At 44.4% G+C, this 25390-nt stretch overlaps 1 protein-coding gene across 2 annotated transcripts in view; it reads right to left on the reverse strand.

The window, feature by feature from the left end:
• Nucleotides 1-25390, reverse strand: part of EFCAB6 (EF-hand calcium binding domain 6) — a 1227964-nt gene that overhangs the window by 257207 nt on the left and 945367 nt on the right. For both annotated transcript variants that reach the window (XM_069628134.1, XM_069628133.1), the window contains one exon: nucleotides 15465-15686. In XM_069628134.1, coding sequence (XP_069484235.1) covers nucleotides 15465-15686 — 222 coding nt within the window. The remainder of the gene's footprint in view (nucleotides 1-15464; nucleotides 15687-25390) is intronic.

Genomic DNA, 25390 nt, shown 5'->3' on the forward strand with positions numbered 1-25390 from the left:
TGCCACTTGTTTTTAGTCCAAGAAGTCTTTCCTAGATGTGGAGTATGTGAGGTGCTGAGATCTGACAATGGGCCCCATTTTGTTAATTAAGTGTTCAAACAGATCAGCCTATTGCTTAGTATAAAACACAAGTTTTCTTCTGCTTATCACCCGCAAGTGAACAGAATATATGAGAGACTCAACGTCTTCTCAAAGAAAGAGTTGCTAAACACAAATAGATATTGAAGAAGGGAATGCTGTATTGCCTGCCGCTTGCATTATATACATTAAGGAATCAGCCTGGGTCGGATCACCACCTCACACCCCATGAGTTAGTAACAGGAAGGCGAATGAGAATGCCCCCGTCACCTCCATCGAGGACTAAAAGTGATGCCCAGATGACTGCAGAATTGTAGGAAATGAGCTACGTGCGTATTTGACATGTATGACGACTAGTATCTGTCATTTCAGATCAACTCAAGCGTAAGGGGTGTCAGTTTCAGGACACCGATGAAGACCATTCAGCAACCGCGTGTAAAAAATTACAATCTGTACCCAAGTTGTTTGTTGGCAGCCACGTTTTAGTGCACAACTTCACAAGGAAGTGGCACGAGCCCCATTTTAGTGGACCTTTCATTGTCGAAAATGTCACTCCCTCAGCAGTAAAAGTCCAAGAAAGGCACTCCTGGATTCACTTGCGTGACGACAAGCCATATGCTGGTGAGACCAAGACACCCCCACCCTTTGATTCAGAAGAAAGACAAGAAGAAGAGTTCAGCACATGCAGACTCAATCAATGACGAGGAAGAAGGACACTAAGATTGCTGATTAAATAAATGCAAGTATGCATTTGGACTGTGGCTCACCCCGAACACTCTTTATAGATATTTTAGCAGGAGTGCAAAAGTCAACGCGCTTGAGCCACAGGAATCCTTTTAATTGGACTTTAGAAAGTGCTGTTGTGCTAAAAATGGCAGATATTGATTTTATATAAGACAACTGGAAAAGGGAGCAGTTCCCCCGATTCATTCCTCACTGAGTTTTTCTTTGGCTAGATTTATGGTTCAATCTGATGTCGATATCCATAGGCTCCTTCTTGCTGTCTTCATACACCAAGCTTACCCTGCTCTTGTTGGGCGTATCACTGACATACATACTTTTGTGCAGGATCCTAAGAATGGCCCTGCGATTAGAAGAAAATTAGGCAGCTACCTGAGCATCTAACAAGGCTGCTTGATTAAAAAAGTTTTTTCCTTCCTTAAAAGTAGTACACAGGTACAATATGGACCGTTGAGAATAATGCAGTTCAAGAAGGTGAGCAGACTCGACAACGTGTGGAGAGACACCAGTGGTGGGGTCTCATGTATTGGTGCATCATATACGCGTGCTCAGCATCTATTATTGTTTTTTTGTTTTTGCTAACCCACGCTGCTTATCTTGCTGGTCCCAGAAAGGTAGGAGTCCCTTTGATTCTTCCCACTCCAGCGACCTATACAGAATTAGCTGTTGCAAAGCGACCAAGGCCATATGTAATTATCCCTACACCGGTGACACATGTAAGGTCACCCATTTCTCTGACAAGTGTTCCTATGATTCCCCCTGTAGGATGGTCCATTTTTTATATACTCCATGACCATTATGTACGAGCTCATTTGGTAAGAAAGAGACCTAAGAGAAGTGCAAGGGAAGATGATTATAAGTTAAATAATTATCTAGACAGTACAGCACATTTGGGGAAAAACATGTGGTATCAACACATGAAGGAGGTAAGAAAAAGAACCTCTGAGGAGGATTGGTATGTATGGGACTCCTACCTTATGCTATGAGGAAGTCCAAGATATTCATAGCTATAGAAATAGACATCCAGACAGCTCATTGCCTCACTCACCTTGCACTTTGCCATACAAGAGGTAAAATTCCAGGGATTGAAAGGCATCCTTGGTATGGGTGACGGAATTGTCAGCTCCAGAAGAAGATGATTATGTTCAAGATTTAAAGACAAGAGCAAGAACACACACCAGAGATCATGTGATAGGATAAAAGCAGCCTGGAACGAAGGGAGCAGGAATCAGATGGGAGATAAATAAGAAGCTCAATTGGCAAGGAAAAAATGATGAAGAAATACAAAGATGCAAAGAGAGAGGGCAGATGCAGATCTGGGGAACAGTACTTTCTCCAGATAGCTGGGATGAAGGCATAGTCATATGCAGAGCTGTGGCAGTAACAGGACATCACAAACCAGTTATAGATCGTGTGGAAAAAGGATGCAAACCTCTATGGCCGAAGCTTGCAAAGTTGCTGACATGGGTCGAAGACAAAGGAGGCCTGTTGCAGATAGTGCCACTGGCTAGTGCAGAGCTATGCTTCAGAAACAATGGCACAAGAAACGTTGGAGAAATTCAGCAGTGCGGTCAAATCTTCAATGTACCAGGAACGAAGGATGGAACAGTAGTGATAATGGACCACTACTGAGCCTGTGGATTCAGAGCATACATGAAGCTGCCCAGAGATTGGGGAGGACTATGTTCTATAGTGATTGTTCATGTTCCAGCATTGGTGATACCGAAGAGTGACTTGAACATTGGAGAATTCCCAAAAGCAGATGCTCACCTGAGAAAGAGGATGTCAGGTGGATTCTTCAATCGAACAAGAAGAGAGAACTACTTCTCAGCTAAATCAATAGAAGCTTTTAATGACATTCCGTATGAACAAAGGTTGCTCAGTCAGACTTCGGCGATATTCACAAAATCTTCATGCCAGGGATCCAGACGATGGAAAATGACAGATGGATACAGATAACCAGATGGGAGCTCCTGCAGATGATCAACATTACCATAAAGGAATTTATTGCTATAAAGGAAGAGCTGTGAGCCATAAGACTGATGACTCTTCAGAATAGATATGTCCTGGTTATTATTAAAGCTATGGATGGAGGTGTTTGTGCCAAAATCGAAGAATCATGTTGCACATTCATACCTTCTCACGATGAAGAGAATGGAACCTTGACAGAGGCAATAACAATGCTCATGAACTTACATGTCAAGATGGAAGATGAAGTGGAAGACATTGCTGATGACAGTTGGTTTGCATCAATCTTCTAATGGGTTCCACAATGGATGGCACATATCTTCAAGTTTCATGGAGCCTTGTTGGTGATGATCATGTTTGGATTCTGTGTGATCAGAATAATAATCACACAGTGCACGAAGACATCAAAGAAAGCAACAGGAATGAAGATAATGATTGATGTCGAATCAGGGTTTGGACCCAAAGAGCTGACAGATGAAGACATGAGAGACTATGTAAAAGCTAGTATTCATGCACCTGAGGAAACAAAGTTCTGGTATCTGAGGAACCACAAGAAGTAGGTGGGAAGATGGATCTACTGCAGCCCGAATGGGCAATGCAGTCTTATGACCTGGAGTGTTGATGAACATGTGAAATCAGCAGGATGTCTGAAAGGAGTAATAAAGATATGGACTCCAAATAAGCACTTCTTCAGACAAGGATGTCTAGATGTGAAGAGTGATGGGAGAATGGTTGATAAACCAACCAGAGGGGGAAGTGTAGAGAAGGAGCCAAGTACTTCTATTGGAAGTTCCGCCTCCATTCTGTCTATATGTTGGCAGCTGGAAATTGCGACATGCGCAAAGCCAGTCATGGGACCTATACCGTGAAGAGTCCTTGAAACAAGGTATCCATTGAGAAAACCCTATATGTATCCACGAAGAAATGACGGTCTTCTGAAGAAAGTTCCAGAAGAAGTGTGAAGATGAACGAAGGAGAAGACTGGTGACGTCCCATGAAGCAGAAATGACGCACCCAGAAGAGATGCCAGAGCCTGGTTATCTACTCGAAAAGATACAATAAAATGTGAGAAGCAGGCCAAGCTCCTGTTTGAGGTTTAATGGAAAAACACTAGAAGTGCCAGGTTTTCGTCATTTAAAAGTATTAAATGCAATGAAGGAGCTTAAAACATGGTCTCCAGTCGCATGGTCAGATGAAAATAGAATTTGGGGCAAACTACACCGGGACCAGAAGATACAGCCATGCCTTCACTCCCTTTGATTCTCGGGCACAGTGAGCCTTGCAAGGCTGAGTTCGAAGACTAATTGACTGGCAGACAGCAGGAGTTATGATGGATGTTGGGCTAATTGGTTAGGGAGGCATGACCAGGCCAACCCCCCACCACACAGCAACTGGGGTACCAGCTTGTGTGCTGCTAGCGAGTGGAATATTCAATAAGGGTACAAGCGTGCCAACCAATTGTAGAGGGCCACGTAGCAAGGAGCCCTATAGTTTGAAAAGCCAATAGAACGTTGTGTATTAGTTTGACACAGAAGATGACTTGCACTAGGGGTGGGCCTAGTTGTCCACCTGACCTTAGAGACCCAATCACGATCAACACCCTTATAGAAAGTATACTTAGATGTTCCCTTTAAGCCCATCACATCCGCTGGTAGGTTTTCTTATTTTGCCACGTAGTATGACGTCACTTATGATGATTTATTTGCATTAATTTGTGTTTTTTCATGTAATGCTTCGAGAGGAGCTCTTGAGAGAGAATACTGTCCGGCGTCCGTTGATGTCCATTGTACTCCCTGTTTTAACAAGTGTAATTAAAACAGTTGTGTTTTTGCCAAACATCCTGAGTCGTCTGATTATTGATGTACAAGTAAGATCTGCATCCCCAGCCATCTCAGATACTGTTACGTCGTCTTAAAGGACCTCTGGGTTCAGCTCTTTTAGCAGCAGTAGCTGGCAAGTCTGCCAAATTTGCACTGGACCGCAAGCACTACCTACTTAAGTGGTGCACATTCTGGTTTCGCTGTTGTGCTTCTGGTGTCTGCAACTCTCCTTGCACATCCTCTTGCCTTGCTGGCTCCTGTAGAAAACTGCTTACCCTCATTTGTATTTTGATGATCTTATATAGGGCTTGCCTTCCTTGTAATTATTTTGTATGTTCCCTCACTGGCTTCTGGGTCTCCATTATGTAATTCTGCACATTTTACAAGCTTTTGAGGATCTGCTGCCTCCTCAATCTTGAAAACGGCTTCTGGGCATCTCAGGTAGATGTCCCAACACTTCCACCTGATTCCACTCTGCTTCTGAAACGTTGTCTTCTACAGTAGGTATTTTGCAGGGAGCCTCTTGAGTCTTGGCAATTTGAAAAGAGAAAGTGTGGACCCTGATCAGTGCATTCAGGATTGCAGCATGCCTCACTCTCCTCTCAATGTTGGCTCTTTATTACAAGCCACCAAGGCATTTCTTTGTGGGGATAGCTAGTTTCCATGCATGTTATATAGTAGTCTTCGTGAGAATCGCCTCAGTTCCACAATGCAGTTTCCCCAAGGATCCAGAGGGCACAGGTCCACCAGCTGAAAGAACATCTCAACTTCTGGGTCCTGTTCTTTACCCCTATGCTCAATGTAGTTACCATCCCAGAGTTCTTGCTCAGTTTAGGTTTACCTTTCTTTTAAATGCATATAACAATGCAGGCAATAGATGTCTGCTGTTGTGGAAAAGGGACTTCACCAAACTGTAGATCCTCAGAATCTAAATGATTGTGGTTTGAGAGGAGGAATCGACGATAGGGTAGCTGTCAGGAGTCGCACAAGATGCCCAGGTAGGTTGGTGGTGGCTATGCTGATGTATGGGGGCAGGCAAACGCATACAGCAGGCAGGTAAACTAGAAGGAAGAATAGATAAGGTAATTCTGAACAACGGAACAGGAAGAAAGGGCACACCTTTATGGTGAAAAAGAATGGATGGGAACCAAGCACTGCACAAACAATGTGGAATCCCACTAGGCTGTGCAAGCCTATGCAAGGGGGCAGCAAGAGTGGCTTCTGTGTCGGGACCCTAGGGCACAAACAAGGAGTGTACTTACCTGAGACAAGCCGGTATGGGTTCGGGCGGAACCTACAGCAGATGCCCTCTGAGGGAACAGAACGCAACACACTGTTACAATAAATTCACTATAGACGACAAGTGTCAACAATGCAGCCGCAAGGAGATTCTAGCTCCAGAGATATAGGAACAGGGATTATCCCGGCAACTCATGACCCACCAAGAACAGCTCTCTCAAGTCTCAAGACTATATATTGCTCCAACTTTTGGGCAAACGTCCGGTTTTGAAAAAGGCCACGGGCCGAAACACGTGTAAGCCATAGGACACATCATTGATTAAAAAAACGATTTCTAGCACAGCCTGCGTAGTAGCAAGTCATTTCTTTCTTACAAGTAAAACAAGACAAAGGAATGGGCAGAGATTGCCTACTGGGAAACCGAGCAGCCAAACTCTGGACAAAAGAATAACAGAAGCACGAGGGAGGACAAGAACTGTAACAGAAATATCTAGGGAAGAATAGGCAGTCAAAGTAAGCAAGGTTCAGGATAGACCAGGAATGAAAGAGGAAACGTAAGTAGAAAAGAATCTAAGTGCAACTGTACAGGAGACTGGAACTACAGACTAGAAACTATGGGACAGAATCTAGGAACTATGGAATGAACTGTAGACCAGGAACAAGGAAAGCTCAGGACTGAAACTCTGGACTAGAATCACAAGGACTGTGCTGTAGGATGTAACAGGAATACAAGGGACTGTAATTCTGGGCTGGAATAACAAGGGTAGAGCTTTAGTCAGAGAACACCGAAACTCAGGACTGAAATCTAGGAATTTAAAGCCAGTAAACAAAGACCTGAACAGAGAATTGGTGGTAGGGAGCAAAGGGCTGCACACAGGGAACGGGAGACTGCAATTTGTGAAAGGAAATGCTAAATATTGATTTCGGGTCTTCTCTGAAGATGGGAGAAGACACCCCACAGGTCTGCAGACAGTGCCACCCAGAGGCAGAGATGCAGAAACATGACAGTAGCACAAGTCCAACTTTTACTCCATCCATTCAGAATATCTATTTGTGTTCCATTTATCGTGGCTTTATCCCATTTTACTCCCCTTTCTGTTCAACATGGTGCAGTCCAAGAAAAGGAATTAGTTTGAAGTCCTTGATTGTGTGTTGTTCACTCAAGTGCATTGACAATAGATGCCCAGGGATAGTGCATGTGACGTTTCTACTATGCTCCAAAATCCTAACTTTGGAATTTCTGTTAATGCTTCCAACATCTCTTTTCTTACAGATACATTTGATAACAGACAGAACATTTTGTTTGACAATTGACCAATTGTTTAAAAGTATACTTTGGATCCTTTGAAATCTACACAAATTGTTTTTTGATTCATATTGAAGATGACATATGCAAGAGGACATGGAAATCCAGAATTAAAATGACAACCAATAGATTTCCAGAATGGATGCAGTAAAAGCTAGACTCCGTACTGCCTGCCCATCTACTTCTTTAACTTCTACTTCAGAGCTTGCTGTTTTCTTGTAAAACCTATTCCGACAATTATTTTAATTGTAAACTCAGGAAAATGCTTTCATATTAGGCACCTGACTAAGCTAGAGTGAGAAGCCACTTAAAATATCTTAATTGTTCTCTTGTATCAACTGCTGTTTCTTCAAACGACTGTTCTTCTGTTGATAAATATCATCAATATTCTTTGAAAAATAATATATTATGATCATTATCAATATATTTGAAACTCATATAATTCATCTGGATAATGCTATCATGAAAATGTAAAGATAAATATAATCAATGTAAATCGAATTTGGAATGACCTTTCATACAATGGAACATAGACATTCTAAATGACTTATTTCTTATTAAAGCTCATCATATTAAATCAGTAGGCAAAACGGAATTACATAATGTTCTATTATATTTTTAACAAATAATAGTATGAATGTCAAACTATGCAAAATGTCATGCACTTTTATATTAGTCCTCTTTCAGTTTCAATTTTACTAACTAAACAAAATATGATGTCGCTCAGTAATCCGACAAAAGGGATCGTAAATTCTATATTGATTTATTATTAAAGATGTATTGTAATAATAGTGTGTTAAATGAATGAATTCGAGAACACCTATGGAAGTGTAGAGATACACCGGCCAAACTGTAATAATATAAATGGTAAAAATCTGAAATTTAATTAATTTTAGAAATAGTAATAATTGTTTAGACCCCGACACAATCTCTTTTAATCTTGCGCCAATCAAACAAATGTTATAGTATACATTGCTATATGGTCCCCTCACTCCACACCATGAACATCACTTGTACAATAGCCCCTCTTCAGTTTCAATGTTATAAATAGTTTCAAAAGGTTGCTGTCTGCAAAAAGAATCTTATGACAAATGCAAATACGTGGAACAATTTGTACGATCATTTTGGATATTTGTATTTGTATTTGTTTATTTATAAAGCGCCTTACACCAAAGCGCTGTACATGGAACAACAATACATAAAACATGAACGTTATAACAGTGAAGCAATTACAATATGAATCGATCAAGCAATAAAACAGTGTGAAGAGCAATTAACTGAGTGGGATAGGGAGGACGGGGAGAGGGACAGGGTAGGGGGAGTGGAAGAAGAGGGAAGGAGGAGGAAGGGGGAGGGTGGAGGAGGGAAGGTAGGAGAAGGGAGGGGGGAAAGTTGGGGATAAGAGTGGGAAAGGGAGGGAGGTGGAAGGGGGAGGGATTTCAAGGCAGGGAATGGAGGATATGTGCACACAATCATACATTTTTTTTATGAGTGAATTTATTCACTCCAAATTCAACATACATTGAACAGCCTGTTGAATTTGGAATGAATAAACTCACACATCAAGAATACCACAAACTTAAACAATTTCTTTCAAAACTAGTTTGCAACTGCAATTTTGCATGTAATTTGTGACTGTCATTGGATACATGACACCCTTTTGAAGAGTGTGCAATTACAACCATCTAATTTTAGGCTAAGCGCCAATAGCTAGGAGTATTCATACACTATATATGCTCTATTGTTTAGGGTTTGCTGCACACTACTAGCCACGTGGCTCACCAATATGATCCATCTAGATAAAGTTTGTTTTGTGACTGATAGTACCAACTTGTGACCTGTGTACCCAACAAAAAGTTGGTCATCTTGAAATAACTTCGCCAATTTAACTACCCTTCTTCGGCTACCTCTCCTCCCTCCTCCTCTGCCTTTCCCCTGTTCTCCTCAGACGAGGCTTCTAGACAAGTCTGATCTATGAAAGGCTCGTTAAAACAGGTTCACCCTTGTTCCTCCAAAACCATCAAGGACCACATTGACATCCTGGCTCTTGTCACTGGCTGATTTCTGCAACCACTCCTTTAACACTGGAGTCTTCCCCTCCCCTGAAGCATTCCCTTGTGCACCCTCTTCTTAAGAAACCCTCCGCTGACCCTTCCTGCCTGGCTAACTATCGTCATATCTTCATTACTCCTTTCCTAGGCAAACTCCTGGAAAAGCTGGCCATCTCCCAGCTTAATCTTTATTCTGAATCTGTTGATTGTCTCCATGACCATCACTCTGGCTTCAGAGCTGCCAGAAGCACGGTAACTGCTCTCCTGAACATCCGTGAAGACCTGCTCTCAAACCTTGATTCCAAGACCCCCCTGTGTCCTCATCCTACTTGATCTCTCCTCTGCCTTTGACACGATCAACCATGCCATCCTCCTCAACTGTCTCTGTGATAACCTGGGAATCACTGATCAGGCCTTGGCTTGGCTGACCTTCCTCTCTGACTGACCCTCCCAGGTCCAACTTTGGTCCTTCCTCTCCTCTATCTCTATCTCTACCTGTGGTGTTCCCAAGGGGTCATATCTCTCTCCCTGGCTATTCAACCAATACCTGGCCCTTCTTGCCCACCCCATTGCCACTCTCTGCCCCAACTTTCAGTGCTATGCGGATGACACTCTGCTCATTTTCAGGCTCCCCTCAGCCATCTCTTCTCCTCTCACCTCTGACTGTTGTCCGCCATTCAGGAGTGGTGTGCTGCCAATGATCTCTGCCTTAATGCCAATAAGACCGAGATTCTTCTCATCGGCACACTGGTTCTATCCTTTCCTGTCACTCTCTTGCCGGCCTCCCTTGGCCCTCTTCCTGCTCCCACCTGTGAGGCTAAAAACCTCGGACTCATATTCGACTCCACACTTTCCTTCTCTCCTCACATCTCTGACATCCCGAAGAAGTCACACTACCAGCTGCACCTCCTCAGATGTATTCTTCCTTTCCTCTCCTTCCTCCAGAAGCTCACTGTCTCCAGAGCTCTGGTTCTCTCTAGGCTGGACTACTGCAACAGCCTCTTTCTAAATCTGCCTGCCCCTCCTCTCTGCCCTCTGCAACTCATCTAAAACAGGACTGCAAGACTTGTCCTTGGCCTCAAGCCCAGGGATCATATCTCTCCAGGACTGAAATCTCTGCACTGGCTCCTAGTGGTGGCGAGGATTAAGTTCAAAACCCTCTGCATTGTCCACAAGGCCTTCTGGGGCCTGTGGCCTCAATACCTTCAACACTCTCTTCCTAAATATCTTCCTTCTCGTGCTCTTCGCTCATCCACCTCCAACTCCCTCAGGGTCAGTAGACCTTCCTCTTTGCTTCTGCTTTCTCTCTTCCTCTCCCCTGCTGATCTCCTAGCTGAAACTGAACTGCACTGGTGACCTGGCTACCCTCTGATCTTGGGCCCAGGTCCCCTCCCCACCAGCTGCATACCTGCACTGCCCCCTGGCACCTCTTGCACTCGGGGACTGTTTCTGTAACCCTACAGCCCGTACTAGCTCTTGACACCGATGTCTGCACTTACCCTTGCACTTACCACCAGCCGGCCGCACTTTTATTCATTATTTATGATCTTATTTATTTTACCGTTATCCTATGTACTGCACTGTCCCCCCTTCCCGCTGCACTTTTCCCCTTCCTCCCTCCCCTGCACTTGCGCAATATCAATGTCATCTGGCCTAGTAGGATAGCTGTCTTGTCTCTGTCTTCCCTCTGCGTTATAAATGCCATATCATATCATATCATATTGTATCATCCTCGAGATGCAAAAGCTAAGCTCGTCTTGGATCAAGTCTATGCTGCCTTTCCCCGGCCTTGCCAGGATGTGGAGGCAGATACAATGATGGTAACACAATTTTCTGTGATATATGAATGTCTGATACAATTAAAAAGTTGACTTGACTTTAAGAACTACCCTATTTTTAAAAAAATGTATTGAATATAGCTGAAATAAATCAACTTTTTCAATATGAACAACAGTTTCAATTACAAAATTATTTTGCACATTACTATAAAAGAATGAACATTACATAAAACACAATACATGGATTAAAATGTGAACAAAATATAATAAGGTAAGATAAGCAAGATAAAATCAACGAAAGGGTGAAAAAAACGCTAAGAAGGACAGTAAGAAAATCTTCCATGTATCAATGAGGAAAGAAAATTATTACATATACATTTACATAAGCAATTCCTATTGATGAATCACGTAAAATACAGATACGTTGTACCCATGGCATACAGACAAATAGAGCATCATGTTTTTTGGTCACAAGTCACAAACTACCCTTTTCTTAAAGAAGGCAATATATGGAGGCTTACTAGATAAGGCCTGTAGCTCGCTCACTGTGCAGGCTGATGTTAATGCAACTAATAGGATGGTTTTAAAGGTCAACAGTCTTAATGGACACAAATGGAGTGGCACACTTGAAGCGCATAAGGAATTTTAGTACAACATTGAGGTCTCAAATTGGAACTTGAAATGGGGGAACACCTTAGTGAACCCCTTTACAAATTGTAAGACTAACGGCAGCTTGAAGTATGTTACCTCTTTTGACGTGCGCTTCAAGATTAAAAGCGCCACCAAGTAACCTTTAATGGTCCCAATTTGGAGCCCCAGATTTGCCAAATCTAACAAAGACAACACCATAGGAGTAGTGCATAGAAAAGGGTCGGCATTCTTATCCCTGCACCAGCTGCAGAATTTATTCCAACGGCAGCGGTACCAGGATTTCATTGCCGGCCTTCTTGCCGAAAGCAAAATCTCCATTACGTCATCTGGGAGGTACTTTCTGTGCTTTTGATGGATTGGCACATGAAAGTAAGCATCCTGAAGGTACAATGACACCATTCAGTTCTGGAGCTGGAGGGCCTGAAGGATCTGAGAAAGAGTAACCATCTTGAACTTGTCCTTCCTGAGGAACTTATTCAAGCATATCAAGTCCAAGATGGGTCTCAATCCTCCTTCCTTCTTGGGAATTAGAAAATAAGGAGCGTACACGCCTTGTTCCTCTCCGTTACAGGTACTGGTTCTATAGCACCTTTCTCTAGCAGGTTCCAAATTTCCTGTACAAGGAACAGATCCTGAACTTTGAACGAGTAGCTCCCTGGTGCATGGTCCTGAGGGCTTCTTAAAATGGAAAGGCAGTAACCCTGGGCTACTGTTTCCAACGCCCACACATCTGAAGTAATACCTCCCCATTCTTGCAGATGCTGTGAGAGTCTGCCTCTTACCGGGGTCTTGAGGGTTAAGGCCTCAGAGAGTTTTTGAGGCAGCTGAAGCAGCGGCTGATGGAAAAGCCTTGCTTCGGTAGACTTGGCACCCTTCCCTCGTCCACCACTAGGAAATCTTCTTTGGCCCTTTCACTAGCCAGTCCTCTTGCTCTTCCAGCAGAGGAGTAGAAGCGTAAGGACCTACCGCTCCTAGATGATCCAATGGGATGAGATGGTTGTGGATGTCTGATAGCGACACCAAGGGATGTGGCTGCTGCCTTTGAGGTCTGCAGCTTCTGTAGACTTCCGTCAGCCTTGCTGCCAAATAACTGAGTGCCGTCAAAGGGCATGCTGAGGAGCTTAGACTGCACGTCCGGTGTGAATCCAGACTTTCTCAACCACACAAACCTGCGTATCACAGTGCTCGCCACCATGGCTCTGCTGATGCTGTCAGCAGAGTCCAGTCCTGATTGAAGAGACTCAGACATAGGGCCCTCATTCCGAGTTTGTAGGTAGCCATGGCGCCATGGCTACCCCTTACCGCATACCGGGTTCCCTGAATGGGGAATTACCGGGCCATTCCAACCATGGAGAACCCGGTATTTCCTCATTCAGTGAACCCATCCCCATTCCAGCCCCCATAGGGCTCAATGGGAATGGGGACCATGCTAATAACGGACCCGTTGTAAGCATGCTGGTCCTTAGCGGCTCCCACTAAGGGCGCCTGGTAAAACCAGCCGTCTTTAGCGGGACCCGCTAAAGGACCTCGTAATGCTGCGGTAAGGTGTTAATGGCAACCGTCACCATTAACCCCTTACCGCCCACCTCGGAATGAGGCCCATAGCCTCTTATTCAGGAAGCCGTCTCTTTCTTCCCCTTCAGGAATATGCTCAGCCGCCATGGCTATACAGTCGCATAAAGTGAACATATATTTAGCTAAAGCACAAGTGGAATTTGCAGATTTAAGAGCCATGCTCCTGGCAGAAAACACTTTCTCAGCCCAAGCGTCAAAACGCGTATTCTTGTCTGTCGGTATGGATGGATAAGCCGCTTGTTTAGAAGTAGACATTGCTGCCTGAACTACCAGGCTCTCTGGTGTAGGATGTTTTGACAAATAGTCAGAATCGCTACTGGAAGGCCTGTACTTTTTGGTGAGGCTCTTATTCACCGCTGGGCTTGTTTCGAGCGCCTCGCAATTTGCCTTTACCGGTTTTTGTAGGGCGATATAGAAAGGAAGTACAGGATCCTTCTGAGGACCCTTATCAAGTATGTCCGTCAGGTCATCCTGCTTGAATGGAGGAGCAGGACTGCCCCATCCTAAAAAGTCTATTGCTCTGGTCATAAGCTGCCTGTAAGAGGCATCTGCATGGTCTGTCGGGTACGGTTTGCCAAACTCAAGCTCTGGTGACATGTCAATGCCACTTGCCGATCGAAGATTTCCATACAAGTCCTTTAATCTGGACTCTTCAGAGATAAGGGCCCTTGGGACGTTAGGTGTGCCAAACTCCAAACCAAATGGAGGAGTATCTTGGTCTGAAGGTTCGTGTTCTTCATAAATGGAAGACCGAGATATGAAAAAATCCTTCCTAGATAAAGGTTTATATGATTTTTCAAACTCCTTAGAGACTATTGCAGGTTTAGAGGGTAAAGGCATCGATTGCTTTGACCCCGATGGTGTTGATGGTTTATATGCTGATGGCTTCAATGTTTTCGATGACTTTGGCATTGACAGAGCACTCAAGTGGCTCGACCTCTAAATCGAAAGTGTCTTCGATGATTTTTCATCAAGTCAAGACCTCTAGGGTTCTTGTGGGGTTTCCGGCCTGCGTCCCTGTCTTGAAGAAATGCAGTATTTAGCCTTAGCCCTTTCCTGGTCAGTTTTTAATGACATGACAGGAGCATGACTTCTAGTTCTCTCTTTCGAGGGGGTCGGGCCTCCTTATAGAAAATGTTCTCAACATTTCATGCAGGAGTCGACGACTTGTTTGGACATGTTATACTTCTCTCAGGAGAGGAATCGGAAGAGGTGGAAGGAGATCTATAGCGCCTTTTCTTCATTTTCTTTGATGAGGATGAAGAGTGGTGTGACCCACTCCTGGAACCAGAGCGCTTCTTGGATCTTTTCCTTCGAGGCGAGTCACCTCTCGACTGGTCTGACGAGCGCTTTTCTGACAGTACCATCAAGGGGGATTTTGTATGGGGCCTACCTGCTGCTAATTTCCATTTTTGCTCTTTCAAAGCCTTACCAGTCATGGACTGACAGGACCCACAGTCTGCTGTCCTATGCTCCAAGTCGGGGTTGATGGTATCAATGAAGAGGCCATTGTTTTATGAGTATGTCGGAGTTTTCAATGAAACCCACATGCGCCGTACTTCTCAAAGCGTTCGCTATTGCGGAAAAACAGAACTGACGCTAACTGATGCTGCACGTGCTATATGTACCAGTGATGACACCCATCTCAAGATGGAGGCCCTCGAGGGACATTGAGTCGACCGCACCGATGCACAGCACCCTCTGCCGGATTTTCTTTTCAGAAACAGCTGAAGCTGGAGAGGAAGGTATCTAAAGATGAGCAATGCGTGGGAGGACACAATCCATTCGAAATATGTTTTGAAGCTGGTGACATGTCGAAAGCGACCCCTCAAGGTGAAGGAGGTAAATAGTAATTTAAATAGAAAATAAAAAATTATGTGAGGCAGAAAAACCTCTTCATTGTTAACAGTATCTACAAAGTGACCGAAACATTAGAAAAAATAGAACCAGAAACTGGAGGTTGTCCTGTGGGGCCAGGTAAATGGGAGAGTGTAGTATCCAAACGCTTGATACGAAAGGTTTGCGTATTATGGTTCCCAAATTAAACATCCTTTGGCTGCATTGTGCAGCATCTTTGAAGCAGCAGTTTTTCAGGCTGGCCTGCTGCAGGTGCAGGCTTCCCAGCAAGTTGGGAAGGATGGTGAGCTACATGGATGAAAGTGTACAAAATATTGATAAAATTGCTTTGGAGGAAACTAAACCTCAGTAAAGCACAACTTTGAATAAAAATGAAGCAGTATAGTACTACTACTCCTACCTTTGTGTGTCTTAAAACAGAAGGTGCCGTTTTTGGACGTCTTTGAAGCGAAGATGACCGTGATAAGGATCTTGCAGGTGATACAGACTTGCAGAAACCTCCATGGCTTTTTGAAGAGGATGGCCGTAACTTTGTTGATTCCCCACTGTACTTGCTTAAAAATTCATGGTATTTCAGGTTTCCATATGCATTGACAGGCAAAATATTCCAAAGACTTTCAAACTAGGGAAAAAAAAGCCATTTTAGTTATACTGCAAAAGAAGTGATCCTAATCAAGAAATTCTCCCAAAGTGTGAAGTGCATAGAATATCTGTCGATGAACTTTACTTTGGGAGAAAATAATTAAAGCATTAGCATACACTACTACAACTGAGTAATACTGTATGAAGAGTACACTTTTACATTAGACTGAGGATAATACTGTACATGGTTCGCATTGCTATCTAAAATGAAACGCCAGGAGAGGACAATTATCTGGTGAAATTAGCACAGAAACTAAAGAGCAGACGTACAGCAAACATCAATTTTACTAGGTAGAACCTCAATTTTTACTGCTAGATCTAAGAGTTGTATTGTTCATATATCACCATTGGCCCTCCTGCAGAAAGATGAGCACTCAGTAGGGTATTTTTATTTTTGAACATGTGTATGTTGTGAATATCGACTGCGATTGCAGGTCTAATCAGCCTACCTCTCTGAGTTACCATTGGTAATTTTATCCAACTACTTAAGAGTTAGAATTATCATTCCAAACTAAGACTAACTAGTGAAGGCCAAGTGTATCCCTATAAGAGGCAGGTATAGTGGTTTCTCTGGCACCAAATAATCTAGCTCTTCTCTTCAGAATAATATGTTTTTCAGCTGTCCTCCATGGTTGATAGCATTTAACTTTAATCAGCAATACTTTACTATAGCTTTTTAGAAGAGGTTATATGAATCTGAGAGACAATTCAAAGCTGGGGCTTAAAGTATCTGGTGTTTCTAGCTGTTCACACTTTTTTGGCCACTTAGCTCATGAAAGTAACTGCTGTCGTCGAAGAAAAGAGACAATGTCAAAGCTCCATACATCAAGATGAAAACTCTTAGTTCTTAAGTACAGGGGCAGTTTAATCATCCAAGTGTGCATGCAGCTGTCATTGGAGAAATCCAAATAACAGATTTATTACAGAAAGCACAACAAAGCGTTGATGGTTTATGAAAGTTTCACTGGTTTGCAATGAATAAACTAGAAAGCAGCAGCGTGTTCCAATGAGAGGTTGGTGGGACAGCTCCAAAAAGAGCCCCTGAAAGATATATGATATGATATGATCTGGCATTTGTAACACGCCTATACACAAGTGTTTCAAGGCGTGACGAGGCAGGGAGGGGGGACAAAGGGAAGACATACAACGATCTTACTAGGTCAGGCGTCATTCAGATCGCGCAAGTGCATGGGAAGAGGGGAAGGGAAAGTGCAAGGGGAAAGGGAGAGGGGAAAGTGCAGTACAGGGGTAGTTGAATAACAAGATAAATAATAAGGGCCAGCTGGTGGCAAGTGCAAGGTAAGTGCAGACAAGTGCTGGGAAGGGGGGGGCTTTAGGGATACAGAGACAGTCCCACAGTGCAGGGGTTGCCAGGGAGGCAGTGCAAGGGGAGAGTGGCTGGGCCAGGGACCGAGATCGGTGAGAGTGGCCCAGTTGCAGATTCAGTGCAGTTTCAGTCAGGAATTAGCAGGGGAGAGGGGGAGAGGAAGCAGAAGCAAAGAGGAAGGTTTTGAGGTACTTCCGGAACCGGAGATGTTTCTCATCAAGTTTCAGGGAGGCAGGAAGGCTGTTCCAGAGGGAGGCCCCTGCCGCGGAGAGAGATCTACCCCCAACTCGTTGCTTGGAGAAGCGGCTGACCCTGATGGAGTTGGAGGCGGATGAGCGAAGAGCTCGAGAAGGGAGATATTTAGGAAGAGGGATTTGAAGGTATTTTGGCCCCAGGCCCCAGAAGGCCTTGTGGACAATGCAGAGGGTTTTGAATTTAATCCTCGCAGCCACTGGGAGCCAGTGCAGAGATTTCAGTCCTGGAGAGATACGGTTCCTGGTCTTGAGGCCAAGGACAAGTCTCGCAATCCTGTTCTGGATGAGTTGCAGAGGGCGGAGAGTAGAGGCAGGCAGATTTAGATAGAGGCTGTTACAGTAGTACAGTTTAGAGAGAACCAGGGCTCTGGAGACAGTGATCTTCTGGGGGAAGGAGAGGAAAGGAAGAATACCTCTGAGGAGGTGCAGCTGGTAGTGTGACTTCTTAGAGACGTCAGATATGTGAGGAGAGAAGGATAGTGTGGAGTCGAAGATGACCCCAAGGTTTTTTGCCTTGCAGGTAGGAGCAGGAAGAGGGCCAAGAGAGGCCGTCCAGAGAGCTGAAGGGAAGGAGGGAGTGGGTGGGTGTGCCGTTGAGTAGAATCTCAGTCTTACTGGCATTAAGGCATAGGTAATTGGCGGCACACCATTCCTGGATAGCAGACAGACAGTCAGAGAAAGCACAGTAGGCACTTGGGCTGATAGAGCTGAACAGTTGAAAATTCCAGGGGGGAAAAGGTGAAGCATGTAGTTGAGATGTATTTTCAGAATCAGCCCTGTGGACAGATTGAGAGTCCACTCTGTTCTGGCATACAGAGAAAGACACTAATGTCTAGATAAACTCTATCTGGGTAGAGTGAGTAAACAGCAAGTCTTAGGACTTAGGAAGTGTAAGATTGGCAAAGGATTCTGGTAGGCACACACAGAGCACTTTTGATAATACAAGTAAGGCAGAATGTACATAAGTACAGGTATTTGTTGAGGCCATAAAGAAACTCTTAGCAGTGAAAAACCACAGGTAAGAAAGACACTAAAACATTCACTACTGCAGCGCTGTACACATTCACTTTGGTGTGCTCTGTCAAACATATTAACACTTTTTGTTCAGAATACAGTTAGATCAGTTTGAGAATACTGTAGGATTGCAAAGAAAGTGAATAGTAAACAGTAATTAGAGTACTAATGTACTGAAAACACCATACAAAGCCTTAATAATGAAGGCACCACACATTAAAAAGTCCTTCCCTTTAAAGAAAAGAGGTGCCCTATTGCCCAAGAGTCACAGGTCCCAATGTAGTTCTCTACAGAAGTCTTAAGGAATTTGAACAAGAGTTTCAAAGCCAACAGGTAGTTTGTAAGGGTCTCAGAGTTAAATAGCAATTGAAGAAAAGTTATTAGCAGACCCTCTCAAAATCTAACCACTGCAGGGGAAGTCCAAGGGAGGATACTTGATGCAAACACCACTGTTCTCTGTCCGACAAGAGAGAGGAATGGTATGGAAGACCCTGGAACAGGTATGCTTGATCACTGCCTGTACTTAGATTCACTCAGGGACCACAGTATAACTTCCTGAAAACGCTGGCCCCCCTTTTCTCATACCTTGGTTCTGTTGAAGGAAGTTGAGGGGTCTTGGGTGCAGACATCACTTTCAATGTCAGGTTCAGGGTGCAGCGAGTTCGCAGTTTCGTGCTCCAATGGATCAGTCCTGGACACCTCTACTGGACAGAAGAATGGACAACCACTCCCAGAACGACCTCAGAGGACACCCAGGACATGATGCAGGTGGTGATCAGCAATGGCCACTCCAAAGAAATGGCAGAAGTTGACCCGTGTGGCAGAAACAAAGAAACCGCTCCTACTAGTCACCCTCTTCGTGGTGGAGAGCTGCAACTACAGGGGATGCTGTACACATTTCCAGAATTACAACACTCCACAAAAATGCAGGTGCAGCAGTCTGACCGACGGTAGGTGGGACACAACACAATCTCCTTAAGTGGAGTATTGCTTGCTGCTTCATTACAAAGCCTGACACATTCCGCAAGTCGCCTGGATACAGTCTATTGAGAAACTGTCACTTCACTAGATGTATGTACATACTCCACAAAAAACATCAAGCACATCCTGTATTCATCAGTTCTTGAAATGCTCTTGCCACTAGTTCTCAGCCAAGCTAGCGGACCTTCTCCTGTATCTCAGACCCAGACCAGTTCCTTTTCCTGTTGCCCTGCTCCTTAGATCCTCCACAGGACTTCCACCCTCCTCTCTGATCTTTACCTGCTCTCTCCCATCCTTTCTTTCTCTCCTCCCTGACTCAAATGTCTTCCACACTCTGAAAATCTCTTCCTCTACCCCATCTCTTTCATCTTTTCCTCCTTTCCTTCTGGTGCTAACATTCTCACCTTCTCCAACATCAACTTCACTTCCTCCTCCCTTCTGACTTTCCAATGTTATTTCTACTACTCCTATGTGCTCCTTTTTTCTTCCTCTATCACTGCACTGTTTCCCCCTCCTCCACATTCACCCTTCTGTCTTTGATCCTCTCCTTCCTCCTCTGTCCTGCTCATTTTAACTTGTAAAGTGTAGTTGGTCATAATAAGGAGAGATACAAGGAGGCATGTTGCTTAGATTTTTCTTTATTCTTTCTTTAACATAAAACATGGCTAACCTTTGCCTAAGCCTAAGACTCAACGCCCTACTCTAAAAATAAGTAAAAAACGAGTGCTTGTAAGGATGTCTTACGTAAATGAAGTCCTCAGTCTAGAATCATATTCTAACCTAAATTCTATCCCTACCTCTGAAAAGAAAAACACAAATACAAGAAATACTGTGGGCCATCCATGGCCCAAATAATGGGACAGTGGCTGGTTTCTGACACAGTGCACAGTTCCAAACATACAGTTAATATCCTTTCAGTCTCTTTCTCTCTCAAATTAGGTATTTCAGAGTATTTCTGCCTTTGGATAGACTTTCCCCTGTTTTGTTACCCCCCTCCAATCTGGGGTTCCTTCAGTCTCTTTCTCCCCACTCTGGGGTTCCTCTCCTTTTGTCTTTCTACGCTGGGGTTTCTTGGTTTTCTCCCCACATCGGGGCTTGTCTCAGTCTATCCCTACAGTTTCTTCTCCACACCAGGGTTTATCTCCTTATCGCTATCCACTCTGAGGTTTCTCTATCATTTCCCAGCTCTGGGGCTTCTTGATGGTCGCCCTACTCTGGGGGTTGCCTCACTCTTGTACCACCACTCTGGGGCTTTTCGTGTAGCTCCCCACTTCGAGAATTGTCTTTGTTTCACTTTCCTTCACCACTTTGTGGCTTCTTGGTGTTCTCTCCACTCCGGGTTTACTCTGCGTTCTCCCCACCCTAGGGCTTTTCAGTGTTCTTCCTATTCTGGGGTTTCTCTGTGTCCTCTCCACTCTGGGTTTTCTTTATTCTCTGCCCACTCTGGGAATTCTATGTGTCCTCTCCAACTTAGGGCTTCTCTGTGTTCTCCCTACTCGGGGGCTTCTCTGTGTCCTCCCTACTCTGGAGTCTTTCTTCCTCCTCTCTGCTTCCCTGGCCTCCTCCCAGTTCCCCAAAGCAACAGCATACCTCCTTCTGCCATGCAGTGATCCTCGGGAGGCCCATCAAGTCCATCCTTTACGCAACTTGTCAACTGGATTCCGTGTCGGATGCTGCTTTTCCTCATCTCCCACTGGTTTCGCGCAGGATTGTGGTGACAGCTTCCCTTCGGGTCGGTCTCTCGGCTCTCCGAGGGTTCTCGCTCTCCTCTGCTTCCCTGAGCTGTACTCATTCGGTGGGTGCTGCTGCCCTTCTGTGGCACCAACAGCAGCTTGGTATGCCACATCTGGTGTACTCACACCCTCTCTCTCTCGCCTTGCCACACCTCTGACAAGGTTTCCTGCTCCCTCAAGCTGTGCAGGTTTCCCTCTCTTCGGCACTACTGACTGCCTTTTTATATGATGCCCTCTATGGGGGTGGGCCATTCGCTACTCTGCTGTCTCAGGGGAGGACTGGGGATAGTTGGGGTCAGAAACCACGCCAGCCATTACAAAAGGAGGTTTAAGAATATCATAAATCTTAGCTCCCACATAGCCAACAAAGGTTTTAGGGGTTGGGGAAATGGGAGAGTAATTTATGACCCTTTCTGGAGTTTTCCGATGGGGTCGACTCAGGGGGTATCCCCCTTCACCAGTCCCCTAGAGGGTGTTAAGCGTAGAAGGCTCCCTAATCCCCAAGGGGGTGGCCCCCCCTTGGGGAGAGAGGTCGAACTCCTTGGGTTTATCACAACAGACAAGATGTGGCTGAACAGGTTATGTTACAGAATTATTAAAATAAATAGATACATAGCAAATAAAACACCCTAAACATACTATGTTATATCAGTTGTAGGCAGGTGAGGTAAAGCACTTCCGAAACTGGTCTGAAATGAATGACCATCTTAAGTTAAGGCTGTTACATAGTTTGAAGTAAATAACACAACCTGTCTTAATGCAAAGGATATGATAATACAATGTAGGGTGGAGAAAGTACGTTCATGCAGTTACAAGGGGTTCCATGTGTTTTTAACGAATAAATAAATAACAAATGAATGTGTAATGACAAAAGAATAACTGAAAAAATAACGATATCTTTTTCCCGCTTTTGGGGGGGTCCCCCCAAACTCCTGTTTCCCCTTGCTAACAACCCACCCCAAGCCCCTCCCCACAAGATTTATCCCTTTACCCCCCATACAGTTTCTTTAAAAACATTATTTATGTTTCGTTATAAATTAATTCGTTATTTTTTCCCATTATTAACACTGTATACCATTACAAGATACAGTGACCAAAACACAGCTGAGATAATCATGCAAGGTATGTTGGATGAAGTACTTTAAGTCAGTTACATGGTATGGTAAAGATAACAAAATATTTCCCATGTAATGCACATGATATGATCTTGCAAGGTGTAGGAAATGCAATAAAATGCACAGTTGGCAGAGTGGCCGAAGCAGGGCAAAGTGGCACTTACAGTATCACCCACCATTAAGGGGTGCTAGTAGGTATTGTGAGAAACCTGAAGGTGTCTCACCCGCTAGTTCCCGGGGATCTGTTATCCAGGTGGCCAGGACACGGCCATCGCTATTAGATCCAGTTCCTGTGGGTGGACCAGTGCGGGAGGATCACCTGGACGGGGGGGTCTTCAGAGAGGGAAGTAGGACACCGAAGGGTGAGACATGGTATCCCCTTCCTTATGACACCTTTTCCCCATCCTGCCTGTAGAATACTTAGAAACTCTACCCGTCCCAACCGCCTTTTCCCACACAAACACTTTCTCACAGCGTGAACGACAACGGACTAATTACCGAGCCATTTACCTGACATGTCCCACCACAAGGGTCAGGCAGAGTCCGGCAATTACCGACACCTACACACACCAGACTACCCTTTCCCTTCCCCATAGGGATAAAAGGCGGAGCACAAGAGCACACTCCAAGCAAGGCCGAACGCACAAGGAAGCAGCCATTCCAGGACAGCAGTTCAAACGGAGGAGAAAGGTGGCGAGACCCGAAAGGACGTAAAGGAGGGAGTCGCCCTTGCCCTTTTCAACCCATACCTGCAAAGCCTCAGATGAAAGCAACATAAGACCAGGAATCGCGGCTGGCAAATTATAAGAGGCCTTTTGTGAACAAACTTGGTACCAGAGCCAGAGTGGTTCAGGCCACGTGCGCGCTCAGTCGAAGGTCTCTGGCTCGTACCCCTCTCCTGAGCAAAGAGACTGTGTTGAACACTGTGACTTATCTAAAGAAAATTAAAGTACTAAGAAGCCATAGGGAAGGCCGGTATAAGGTGTTAAGGTGACCATACAAGGGTCAAGCCAAATCCCTTGTACAATGAAAAGTCCTTGACACATTGCAGAACATTTGATATTATGTAACAGGTGTTTGCACCCGAATGAGTTGAACGCTGTGCGAACTGTGAAGGTATGAAGCCTGCGCTTGCCGTATGCTAACAGAGTGACCCAGCAAGACGAGATTGCCCTTCGGAAGTCTGTTTAAATTGGCAAGTGCTCTGGTCAGTCTGAGCCCGACTGAGGGAGGCTGACAACTGAGAGAAGGATCAGAACTCGGCTGAGAGGGATCCAAGGGTGAAGGGTAATCGCCCGACATAAAGGTTAACAGAAGGAACTTTTGTTTTGTTGTTTTGGCGTATCAGGCCCTCTGAAGGAAGAGACTGCATGACAAGAGACTCGGGCACAGAAGGTCCTGATACTGAGAAAAGGAACTGTAAGCTCATGCCGGAGAAGCCTAGGAGTGCGCTATGCTCGAGAGTCCCACCTTGTCCCATGTTAAAAATGTGAGGAAGGGAGACCCCTGCCTTAACATCCTGATTTATCATTTTGGGAACATGTCTTTCTTTCTCTCTTTCTCTCTTTCATTCTTTCTTATGAACATTTTCCCACACTGTTTTGTAACATAGCGGTCAGGATTGGCAATAGGTTTTTTTTATAGGCCCTTTTTTATTTGACTAGCCTCCACTAAGACTGTATTGTTATTATTTGATGGTCGTAGCTTGCTCCCATCTGAGATTTAGGTTTACATTAGGCGTTTGTATCACCCATTTTACAGTTTAATAAACACCCTGGAGCTGTGTCTGTCTTACTTTGATGCCATGCCTTCCTTACAGTATCAAAACTTTATGTGGTAGGATGAGCATTGTGAAAAAAATTATTTGCGATTGTCCGGCTCTTTAGCAAAGTACACCTACATCTGCAGGTGAACAAGGAATTGATGGCAGCAGGATACACGATGTAATGTGCCCAGGGTGAGTAAGACCTGCCATCATTCGGGTTGTGGCTCAAAGCATTACCTCTGCTTTGCATTGATAGCAGATGAGCCAGCCGTCAGAGGGTGCAGTACAGATTGGGTTGTGTAGAGCCTGGAAGTCAGAAACAAAGTGAGAGAAGGTAAGGACAGGAGGATGAAAAGGAGTAGGGGCCGGTGGGAGCGCAAGGTTGGCTACGAAAGAACAAAGTGGAAAGTGAGGACACGAGTACAGAAAAGTAAAGGGGATGGGGTCACAATGAGATAACAGAGTGACCAGGGAAAGACAAGGATTAAAGGGAAGGGGACTAGACAAATAGAGGGACATAAATGGGAACACAATACAAAACAAATAACAGTGGGTTACTGATGGAACCTGATATGGGTTGAGCAGAGCTGGGAAGCAAGAGGCTGAACACTTACTAGGCAGGTGGAAGGTGACCTGAGCCCATGGTCAAAGGTGAACGGGAGAGCCCAGCAACAAGGCAATGTCCTCAGAGTAGCCCTAAATATAACAGATATTTATGCAATCTTGTTATTAAATATTATACACAAAACGCCAAAAAGTTACGGTTGGTTTAAAAAGGCTTGAGAAAAACCCTTTGTGAGGAGTCAGAAATGTGAGGCGGACAACTTTGTGAAGGTTTTTCAAAAGATGACTGATGTAAAGCCGGATCCTCAGGCACTTTAGGTAGGTTGCAAGTAGGTAGCTTTATTGAGTACATTAAGTCACATAAGATGACTCATAGGAAAACCACTGGCATCCATCCCCCAGGCAAGCTCTCTCTAACCGCCTAAGTGTGGAACCTTTACACAGAACATTCTCTCACTCATACCAGATTCTCTCTTACATCACCAGCCTCATGCAACCGTCCCAAGCACTGTCCAACATATTGCTTCCTTCTAAATCTCACCAAATCTCAAGGAAGCACTTCACAACAATGCCATTTTATTAACTCAAAAGGTTGGATAAACGCCTCACTATCCCTAATCTGATGAGGATTTCCCTGCTTAAAACAAACGAAAGGAAACACTCTAACAAAGGATTTCTGTCTGTCGCACTTATACATACAATAAATAAATAAGGTAATGCATGCCAGTTCAAAGGCAACACAAATAATATAATAATTGAATTTGTAATGTAACAACAGCCTCTCCTTATAACCTGGGTGAATTCCCCTTCCCCAGATTTAAGCAGGATTCTGCTCCACAGTTTCAGAAAGAAATAAGGAAATCCTGGTTTGTAACAAAGTTCCAACACAGTTCTTTGCGACTTCAACTTGACAACAGAAAGTTCCAACACT

This window comes from Ambystoma mexicanum, chromosome 12 (genome assembly GCF_040938575.1).
Source record: "Ambystoma mexicanum isolate Mex_15411 chromosome 12, UKY_AmexF1_1, whole genome shotgun sequence".
NCBI classification, from domain to species: Eukaryota; Metazoa; Chordata; class Amphibia; order Caudata; family Ambystomatidae; genus Ambystoma; species Ambystoma mexicanum.